At 35.9% G+C, this 12,000-nt stretch overlaps 1 protein-coding gene across 1 annotated transcript in view; it reads right to left on the bottom strand.

Annotated features, from left to right (window-relative positions):
* The window catches only part of LOC124777775 (toll-like receptor 2 type-2), a 178,243-nt gene that overhangs the window by 38,346 nt on the left and 127,897 nt on the right, over positions 1–12,000 (bottom strand). The window contains exon 4 of the mRNA XM_047253285.1: positions 3,044–3,381. Within this exon, the coding sequence (XP_047109241.1) occupies positions 3,044–3,381 (338 nt within the window). The remainder of the gene's footprint in view (positions 1–3,043; positions 3,382–12,000) is intronic.

Genomic DNA, 12,000 nt, shown 5'->3' with positions numbered 1-12,000 from the left:
ATGTTGTCACAAACATCAATCAGAGCGAACTAACTGCAGATCCAGAGAGGTTAGTCGAGCTACCTCAGGGCAGTGATACTGTTCTGGGAAAGAAAACATACAACTAAGTTTTATTAAAGACTGGAAATCGCTGCTTGTGCTTCTCCTACCCAAGAAAAGTTTTACAAACTTAGCTGATTGCACAAATTTCAGGAAAATAAATGTACAAAGCTATTATTTTTTTGTGCTGTATTAGTATTTCTGAACAAAGTGCTCAAAGTTTTTCAACAGAAAATGCCATATATGCTTTCACCAGTCAAATTTTGAATGATCTGAATAACCGAACACCTCCCATTGGGATTTTTTGTGATCTCTCAAAGGCTTTTGATTGTGTAAATCATGAAATTCTGCTAGACAAGCTCAAGTATTGTGGCATGAGTGGGACAGTGCACAAATGGTTTAATTCGTACTTAACTGGAAGAGTGCAGGAAGTTGAAATAAGTAGTTCTCGTAACATGCAAAGATCAGCACTTTCCTCAAACTGGGGAACTATCAAGAATGGGGTTCCACAAGGGTCAGTCTTGGGTCCTTTGTTGTTCTTATTATATATTAATGACTTGCCATTCTATATTCATGAAGAGGCAAAGTTAGTTCTCTTTGCTGATGATACGAGTATAGTAATCACACCTGACAAACAAGAATTAACTGATGAAATTGTCAATACTGTCTTTCAGAAAATTACTAAGTGGTTCCTTGTAAACGGACTCTCACTGAATTTTGATAAGACACAGTACATACAGTTCCGTACAGTGAATGGTATGACGCCATTAATAAATATAGACCTTAATCAGAAGCATATAGCTAAGGTAGAATATTCCAAATTTTTAGGTATGTCCATTGATGAGAGATTAAATTGGAAGAAACACATTGATGATCTGCTGAAACTTTTGAGTTCAGCTACTTATGCAATAAGGGTCATTGCAAATTTTGGTGATAAACAGCTTAGTAAATTAGCTTACTACGCCTATTTTCACTCATTGCTTTCATATGGCATCATATTTTGGGGTAATTCATCACTGAGGAATAAAGTATTTATTGCACAGAAGCGTGTAATCAGAATAATAGCTGGAGCCCACCCAAGATCATCCTGCAGACATTTATTTAAGGATCTAGGGATATTCACAGTAGCTTCTCAGTATATATACTCTCTTATGAAATTTGTTATTAACAACCAAACCCAATTCAAAAGTAATAGCAGTGTGCATAACTACAATACTAGGAGAAAGGACGATCTTCACTATTCAAGATTAAATCTAACTTTGGCACAGAAAGGGGTGAATTATACTGGCACTAAAGTCTTTGGTCACTTACCAAATAGTATCAAAAGTCTGACAGATAACCAACAAGTATTTAAGAAGAAATTAAAAGAATTTCTGAATGACAACTCCTTCTACTCCATAGAGGAACTTTTAGATATAAATTAAGAAAAAAAATATTAAAAAAATAAAAAAAAAATAAAAAAACACAAAAAATAAAGTTGTTATATTAACTTAAGTATGTTGTTAAATTAACCTAATTATGGCATGTATTGGAAAATTTGACTCGTTCCACATCATTACGAAATATCGTATTCATGATCCATGGAACTAGTATTAATCTAATCTAATCTAATCTGACTTGACTGCAGTTTTCTCCATCTTGTGTGTGTGTGTGTGTGTGTGTGTGTGTGTGTGTGTGTGTTTGAGAGAGAGAGAGAGAGAGAGAGAGAGAGAGAGAGAGAGAGATAGAGAGAGAAATCATTCATCTTTCTGTATTCATATATCTTTACATCTGCATTTATATGCAATAATATTATCTTGAATATGTAGAATATTTTACCCTGAGATTTGTATGCTGCATTTATACTTTTAAAATCATCCACATAACATTACTGAGATTTTACACAAACACAGATAGGATCCACCATCTTGCTTAATAAAGGATTGGGATAGGTAAGTAACCAGGCAACACTCAGCAGTTATCTACCTGTAAATAAAGGTACAAGTGCGGTTCAGAAAATAGATCACAATAACTCATAGAGTCTCTTGGTTCTTTCAAATCTCTATTATTATCCTTGGCTCTTTGAAATTCCTATTACAGCCACATCAGATGATCATAGCATTAGATCTTTGCCATTAATTATGAAATTACTGATGTCATGGAAATACAAACATAGATGTGCACTGAATGATACAGTTCACTTGAGCTGCATGCTACTAATATAATCTCAATAAATCAGAGTAAGCTTCATGAAGAAGGCTTGATAAAGACTGGAAAAATGTGTGTGATGAGCAGTTATGTGAGTGACTATGAATCACAGATGCCACATATGAATTCTGATTTATGAAAATCATTGCATTTTACTTGATGGTATTACTGATGAAGTGTCCATCTTCCTACCAGTATTTGTGTGCTAATCAGTCAATGCAAGACATATTTATACTGGTTAGCATGGCAGCTCACAGAAGATTGAAAATCTGCTTGAGAGGGACTATGTATCATGCATTTGGCACAGTTCAATGTGACAGAAAAGCCAATCCTGCACTACAGCATTGTAGGAAGTGATAGATCAATGCACCATACAATTCTAAAGGTAAAGCAAGAAACACATTTTTTTCCATAGAAACATATTTTTTCCATATCACCTAAAAACATCAGAACTGCTTTAACATTGGAAAAATAATGATGATGATTTATTGGGACCATACACAATTATGTATTTCAATTGTCTTGACAAGAGAGCCAAATAGTGATTCACTGGGGTTATTACAGGGAGCAATTTCCAAAATATGACCCACATGTTGCTGCATGAGTGTCCAACTACAATCACTTAACAGCACGCACAAATTGTGGCACTAGAGATGAAAGCCTCTGAATCATCTCTCCTCTGGGTCTGTTTGAATAGCAAATTGTTTATATTTGTTTTACATCAGTTAAGTATCTTGGAATGGAGTTTTTCAGTGATTAATCTAGTTACATTACTTTCTGAATCACTCTTGTATTACCAATAGCAAATAACACATACCTGCTTCATCAGTGCTAAGTTCTGAGCCCACTAATTTTAATTCTTCCATCTTCTGCTGTTCACTCATTGCAAAGTTGGTTAAGTTTGTATTTATTAAAACTAATCTTTTAAATGTTGTATTTGTAATAAGTGGTTGAAGATAATGTGGTGTGTCTAAAAAGAGGCCCTTCTGAACCTCTACATGTAATGTGATGTTTTCTGCTTTCAGTTTCTTGAGATGAATTTCTCTGAAATTATCCCAATACTTTTTGGTGTACGGCCCATCACTATGTGCTTCTTTGTAATCTGGCAGCAAAATCTTCTGAGAAACATGGGCTGATTCGATACAACCTGTGCTCCTGTATTAACAAAGAACAACACACTTCAATTTACATTACACACTGTAGGTTCTTGGTGAAACATTATATCAACAAAATGAAACGAATTTTTTCCTTGTTTCTCAAGGCAGTTTCCTTTGAACTGATTCGCATTCCCAGTTTTTTGATTCCTGCTAGATGGGAGCTTGAGGAATACTTTTTCATCAAAGTACATAACTCCACTCTCACTGTATACAAGAAGGTAACAATTAAGAATTTTTTATGTTCTGTATTGTGATACACCTGAAACTTGTTTTCAAGATCAGTAAGAAACACTATTAAGGAGTAAATGCACTGGGAAATGAGTGGAGTGCAAATATTCCAAGGTCCTTAAAGAGACCTATAATGTGCAGCTATTTACTTTCCACAATAGTCATACTTCCCATTTATTATGAATAAGCACTTTACTTGCTTCTGGTGTACTGCTCTAGAAGATAATTCCATAAGGTGACAGGGAGTCTCGAAGAGCAAAACATTCTACATAGGGCCTCATGATTAGTTTCTCTCTGTGTTAACTCCATTTTTACTTTTATTTATTTGTTTATTTTTATTTATTTATTAGTATTGGTCCTGTATATCATACAATTTGTACAGTAAAGCACATCACGATATAGGACAAGTCAATTTGAAAATTATGTTGAGACGGTGTATGATGAGAGATGATGGTAATGGTACATAACTCACATAGCAGAATAAATATAGGATTTGTAGACAAAATATAAAAAGGTGGTGTGTGATGAGAGATTACAGTGGTGGTACATACTACACACAGCTGAATACATATAAGAGATGCAGTCAGAATATGAATAACATACAATAGTTAAATTATCTTACTAAGTAGAAATACCTACAAGTGAATAAACAGCTTATTGCAAGTAATTAAAATTTTGTGGTATATACTTCACATAGCAGAATACATATCTGAGATACAGACAGAATGTGAATAAGATACAACGATTAAATTATCTTACTAAGTAGAGATAACTGCAAGTGAATAAACAGCTTATTCCAAGTAATTAAAATTTTCTTTTGTCATCTAGGTGAACATGAAGGAATTTTATGTAGTATTTCATTTAGTGCAAGAGTATTAATATGTACTTCTAGTGCTAACACGTAATTTTGCTGGTCTGAAATCATATCATATGAGTATGTATGAGATTAAGACAAACTGTTTGCTGTGAACCTTTTACAAGCCTGTTCGGCAATCATCTGAGCTTCGTAAGATAAGCTTGAGTTCAGAACCTTGATTAGTATGCTTACATCATCAGCAGAGATTACAATTTTTGAATCATTATTTAAAATCACTGGAAGACCTATGTAAATGGTCTTCCAGTGATTTTAAATAATGATTCAAAAATTGTAATCTCTGCTGATGATGTAAGCATACTAATCAAGGTTCTGAACTCAAGCTTATCTTACGAAGCTCAGATGATTTACAACAAGAGCAGATCCTGTATCAATCCTGATAAAATCCAACACTTTATGTTCCCTCATTTAAGTCTGTCAATGTGACTCTCTGCTTTTTGTTATGAAGGTGAGACTTGTCCATGAAAGAGGTTTGTCATTCATGCAACAACATTAGAGCTGGGCAAGAAGAATTTGTGGTCAACACAATCACAAGCATGAAACAGAATATTCCAACAGTGTAACAGTAATGAGACAAACCATTATGACCAGCTGGCACCATGTAGCACAGGATGTCTACGCAGGTCATGCAATTTTCATAAATTACAGTGGATTGTGCGCATGGAGATTCACTGTCATACCCTCAAACCACTGTAACATGATTCTGGCCTTACCATGCAGACAGTTATCTTGGTGGAAAATGCCTTCATCTTCAGGGAAGACATCAAGCATGAAGGAATGCTGGTGCTCTGCAACAGTGTTGATGTAATCCACAGCTGTCATGGTGCCTTTGATTACTACCACAGCTCACAAGGGCCCCAGACAAATGTCCCCCACAGCATAATACCACCTCCACCAGCATGTGTCTGTGGTGTGGTGCATGTTTCAAGCAGCCACTCCACTGGATAATGGTGTATGACAATCAACCTGGTGTAACAACAAATGTGATTCATCCAACCAAGCACCATGTTTTCACTGATCCATTGTCCAATCTCTGTGATCCCATGCACACTTCAGTTATGGGATCAACATGGGATTACACATGCCAAAGGTGTGCTTTGAAACACTTGTGCCATCACTAGCATTGTACTGTCATCAGGTCTGTTACAGATTGCTGCCTATCCAGATATAAATAGTGTTCATGCCTTTGACTTCCATGTTTCCAACGTCCTTCATCTACCTTCCATAGATACTCACGATAGTAGCATGAGAACATTTAACCAGATTCACTGTTTATAAGATGTTCATTACCAGGTACCAGCTCATAACAATCTGCCCCTTGTCAAATTCATTTATCTTGGTGGATTTCATTTATGACCTGTATCATCACTAGAATGAGTCTCCATTCATCACTGCTTTGTTTATATACTTTCCTTACTGCAACACATGCCAAAAACATCATCAGATAGCAAGCAATCTCATTGTGGGCAGTGATCATAATAATTTTGTCTCATCAGCTCTTGTCTAGTTGAGAGATAGTTGCCTACATGAGGAAACTTTTATGAATACCAGTAGAGAGGTAATTAACAATTTCTGCTCTGAAAAATGAGACAATATTCTAACATGCACCACGTTCTCAAAAAAGTTTGAAAAGGCTGGAAGGAGTGAAATAGACCTGTAATCAAAGCTCATTTCCCATCTGCAGTATTATAGATGAGTGTTACTACAGAATGATTAAAGCTGTCAGGAAATGTGTGCTGACATCAACCGTTCCCAGAGGTTTGGCATAAGTTTTATGCTCACACATTATGACTAAAACTCCATGCAATTTGCACATTTATTTATCATATGTATGAAAGCTGACTTCCGAATTATATTTTGTATGCAAGTGCATGTGCCGTATTTGTATGCCAAATTCTAGATTCAAATATTTTCCTGTTCGCATCGGTTTTGCATCACCTCTCATTGATTGTGTCAATGCAAATTTGTATTGTGATATATTGCAAAACTTTGAACATTTGTAAATGCCGCAATAAACTCATACTGATACTATGAGGGTCACTCCAAAAGACATGCACACTATTTTTTAAAAAATCCATCTTTTATTCTACATGTTTGAAAGTTTTACAGTGTGTAGATACATGCTTTAGGAACAATATTTTCATTTCTCCACATAATTTCCATCCCTCTCAACTGCCTTATGCCATCTTGGAACCAGTGCCTGTATACTCACATAGTAAAATTCTGGACCAACCTGTTGGAGCCACTGTTTGGCAGTGTGCACAAGGGAGTCTTCATCTTCAAACCTTGTTCCACGAAGAGAGTTTTTCAGTTTCCCAAAGAGATGATAGTCACATGGAGCCAGGTCAGGACTGTAAGGTGGGTGTTTCAGTGTTGTCCATCTGAGTTTTGTGATCGCTCCCATGGTTTTTTGACTGACATGTGGCCGTGCATTGTCGTGCAACAGCAAAACATCCTGCTTTTGCCGATGTTGTTGAACACGACTCAGTTGAGCTTGAAGTTTCTTCAGTGTCATCACATATGCATTAGAATACTTGGCATGAGGCCCACAAGCAAGAGTCCTTCGGAATTGAAAAGCACCATAGCCATAACTTTCCTGCAGAAGGTGTGGTTTTAAATTTTTTTCTTGGGTGAATTTGCATGATGCCACTCCATTGACTGCCTCTTTGTCTCTGTGAAAAATGATGGAGCCATGTTTCATCACCTGTCACAATTCTTCCAAGAAATTCATCTCCAACATTCCTGTACTGTTCCAAAAGCTCATTGCATACGATTTTTCTTGTTTCTTTGTGAGCCACTGTCAACATCCTTGGAACCCACCTGGCACAAACCTTCTTTAACACCAACATTTTCAGTATTCTGCAAAAACTTCCTTCTCCTATCCCAAAATATCGTGACAATTTGTTCACTGTGATGCGCCTGTCAGCAGTCACCAATTTGTTAACTCTCAGCACATTGTCTGGACTGTGTGCAGTACGAGGCCTGCCACCGCAAGGACAATCCTCAATATTGCCGCTTTCATCACGTAACCTGCTTGCCCACCAAATAATTGTACTGTGATTAACAGCAGCATCTCCATACACCTTTTTCAACCTCTTGTGGATGTTTCCCACTGTCTCATTTTCACAGCACAGGAATTCTATGACAGCATGTTGCTTCTGACGAACATCAAGTGTAGCAGCCATCTTGAAGACATGCTGTGACAGCACCACTCATGGGAACAAGTTGAACTAAGTTTGAAAACAAGTGGGAAGGATGTATCTGCACAATGTAAATCTTCCACACATGCAGAATGAAAACTGTATTTTTACAAAAATAGTGTGCATTTCTTTTGGAGTGACCCTCGTGTTATCATCAATTGTAGGCCTAGGCCCAAACTTAAATTGTAAATCTAAAGTTCATCAGCGATGATTTTCCGTGGACATGTCATGGTTGTTTACGTGACAAAACGGCCGATCTTGTAAGTGCAGTTGATACAAAAAACGAAATTATGAAGTTACTATGAAGTGACATTGAGGCATTAAAAACTGAACTTTCAACCATCGAGAAAGAAAACGATAAATTAATACAAGAAAAGAAGTCGTGTGTGTGTAAAAGCAAGAAGTTCGCGAAAATACGAATGACTGATCGTACTTTAAAAACAACATTTCAAGTGTTCCCGTTGATGTCTTGGTAAACTCAGTATGCCAAAAACCGGAAGATAAATATAAGTGGAAGGTGGTGACATACAGCAAAAGGAAAAACAAGGCGACAGATACGCAACAAAAGGAAAATGACTTTTTAATAATTGGCGATTTGCTGCTGAAGAATATCGCTGTCCCCAATTGCAAGATCAACGTACGACCTGGTATTAGAATGCATCAACTCGGTAAACATTTTAAAAATATGGTAAATGCAAGACAAGATACTACAGAACCAGATTCTGAAACCAGACATAACTATAATGGTGTGTTTATACATGTTGGAACGAATTCGTTAAGGAGCAGCAGTGAGGAAGAAATGGCAAGCGAAACAAGAAACATGATTCGTTCTGCAAGAAATATGTATGCAGGGCCTCATCTGATACTTAGCGGAATCATAAACAGAAGGTTGGTGAGTGAAAAATATATTGCCAAAATAAACTGTGCTCTTAAAGAACAATGTGATCGTCTTGGGGCAATTTTTATAGACCCAAACAAATTCCTATGTGAAAACTCACTAGCGAAGGATGGCTTGCATTTAAATAGACTGGGGTCTGTAACGGTCATCAGAATGTTTGCAGATGTCTGCAAAATCATTAGATGCAAGGGAAACTAATACGGCCTGAAGGGAGTGAAAAATCATACACTCCAGCTGGAAAAGAAAAATATAAGCACCATACAAAAAAAGATGATACTAAAGAATTTGCCCCAGAATACAGCTCACAACATGTAAACCAACAAAAGAAAAATTACATAAAAGTACTTCATCAAAATATTCAATACTTTGGTAACAAAAAATTAGAAGCAGAAGTACTCCTGAGTGAAGCAAGACCAGACATATTATGCATAAGTAAAATACATAATGTGGCAATAAAGGACTACAAACTAGCTAGTTACTTCTGCAGATCTAAATATATGGGTGGTGGCATTTGTATATATATTAAAACAGGTACTCTATCAAAGAATGTAAACAGTGAAGCTGCTACATTTCCCATAGCTAGAGAAAAAGACATTGAAAGTTACTGGTATAGTGGCAGAGGATTTTAGAGTGTTTTGTGTGTACAGGTCACCATGTGGCAATATTAGCATCTTTCTAAAAAAAGTTGCTAGCTTATTGAGAATGAATATGAAGAGAAATCTTATTATATGTGGAGACTTCAACATTGACATGGGAAAAGGCACAAAAATAAGACAGGATTTTGAAGAATTGTTAATACAGCATAACATGAAAGTGACAATAACTGCACCAACAAGAGTGACTTCACAAAGTGAGACAATTATTGACAACATAATTACTAATATGTGTAACTATGAGTCACATGTAGTTCAGACAGAAATATCTGATCATCATGGACAACTAATCAGCTTTTGCAGAAGTAATGACACAGTATCAGAACCAAAACAAACAACCAAAGAAATTAGGATCATCAGTGAACAAAATATCAACATCTTTAGAACAATGTTAAGTAAGGAAACCTGGAATGAAACCCTACAGACCCAGAGTGTAAATGAAAAATATGATGCATTTATTTCAACAATTAAGTACCATTTTAATGTAGCATTTCCCAAAGTAAAGAGACAAGAAAGGCAGCAAGATCAAACACAGTGGATTACCAGTGAAATACTAGAACAGCGAAGGAAGCTTCAGGACGTGAGACGGATGGGTGAAGCTAAAAACTATAAAATGTTAAAAAAGAAATATAGAAAAACAATAAGAGAAGCAAGAGCAATTGACACCACTATAGCAAACTCAAAAAACAAGGCAAAGGCAGCTTGGAATGCAATCAATGCTGAAAGAAAGGAAAAAGATGGGTCAAACAAAGAAGAAGGTATTAGGTAAATTAAAGTAGACAACACAGTGGTCACAGATGGTATGAAAATAGCAAACATACTGAATAATAACTATATCAGTGTAGTAGAAAACCTAAAATTGGAAAGAAATCGTAAAAAACAGAAGGGTTTTAAGGTACCAAAAAGATCATGCAGTACTATGTTCTTAAGACCAGTCATGGAAGATGAATTGCGGAAAACTATACAGAAACTGAAGTCCAAGAAATCAGCTGGTGATGATGAAATATCAAATCATATAATAAAGCTGGTATGTGAGGAGATAATAACACCACTGCTGAACATAGCAAACTGTTCTTTCAGAGATGCAATTTTTCCAGAAAAACTGAAGATAACGAAGGTAGTGCCAGTGTACAAGAAAGGGTGTAAGGATGATCCCAACAACTACAGACCAGTTTCACTGATATCAGGTTTCTCAAAAATCCTAGAAATGCTTATGTATACCAGATTAGTTAACTATTTGGACAAACATAACATTCTCATGACCTCACAACATGGTTTCAGAAAGGGTAAATCTACAGAATCAGCAATTGTCAGTCTAACAGAATACATTTTACAGTCCTTAGATGAGAAAAAGGTTGTCTCTGCAATGTTTCTGGATCTTTCAAAGGCATTTGACACCATTGACCATGAAATGCTGATACAAAAATTAAGCAACTATGGCATTCGGGGGCAATCAGGTGAATGGATAAAATCATACTTGTGCAACCGCAAGCAGTATGTATCATTAGGAAACTCGTACCAATCAGAAACCAAATCCATCAAATATTGAGTGCCGCAGGGTTCAGTAATGGGGCCATTGTTATTTAATGTATTTGTTAATGATATACGTGTTGAGGAGGAAGAAAAGAAAATATTGTATGCTGATGACATGACAATACTAAATAGTGACCAAAATATGGAACAGCTTGAGAGAAGAGCATACATATCTGCAAATGTCACAGCTCAATGGCTGTTGGAAAATGAACTGGTTATAAATCTAAAAAAGACTATGTATGCAGTGTTTAAAAACAAGGAAAATGCTGTAGACATGGATTTAGAGGTTGATGGAACAAGGCTGGAAGAAGTAGAATCTGCTAGATACTTAGGTATTCTTGTGGATAATGAACTGAAATGGAAAAAAACATATTAATAATGTCTGTAAGAAACTGAGCTCTGTCATATTCTTAATGATGCAGCTATCACAGTATTCAGACAAGAACCTTTTGTGTACAGTGTATCAGGGACTTTTCGAACCATACTTACAGTATGGAGTGACTGTGTGGGGAAACTCAAACAAACAAGAGACAAAATGAGTGTTCACATTACAAAAAAAAGCAATTAGGACCATTTTAAGAAGAAAGACCTCTGAAACATGCAGAAACTGTTTCAAGAATTTAGGTATCTTAACTTTTTCATTGTTGTATATATACAAAACAATAATGTACATCACAAAAGGTAGTGAGGACTGGATTACAAATGCTAGTGTACACACCCACAATACAAGAAAGAAGAATGAAGTATGGAGCATACCCCACCGACTGGCAATGCTAGAAAAAGGATCCCAGTACTCTGGTATCAGACTACTAAGAAGTCTGCCCAAAACCCTGCAAGATAGTGTACTTCACAATGACTTTCCAAAGAAACTTAAAGACTATCTCATTGAAAAAGAGTTTTACAGTGTTGCAGAATCCTTATGCCATTAAATTTGTATATATTGTTACTCATTATCAGTGATGTAAAAATGTAAGCTAAAGGTGTAGAAAAATAAGTGATAAAGAATGTTAATACTTTGACATGTCCTATATTACACGTACATTTACTGTACACAATGTAATCTTACAGGATCAAATAAAATTCAATTCAATTCAATTCAATTCTCATTTAGAAAATTTTGACAACAGTTGGCCTACCCATGTTCATAAACAATTGTGCTCTGACTTCATTGTACAATTTTCATGAGAAGTCAGTTTACTTTTGAGAATTTCCAGACATTTACAAAAGTGTA

The sequence above is a fragment of the Schistocerca piceifrons genome, chromosome 2 (genome assembly GCF_021461385.2).
Source record: "Schistocerca piceifrons isolate TAMUIC-IGC-003096 chromosome 2, iqSchPice1.1, whole genome shotgun sequence".
Taxonomy (NCBI): domain Eukaryota; kingdom Metazoa; phylum Arthropoda; class Insecta; order Orthoptera; family Acrididae; genus Schistocerca; species Schistocerca piceifrons.
The sequence above is the reverse complement of the archived record's forward strand: the minus strand, read 5'-3'. Positions and strand labels throughout refer to the sequence as shown.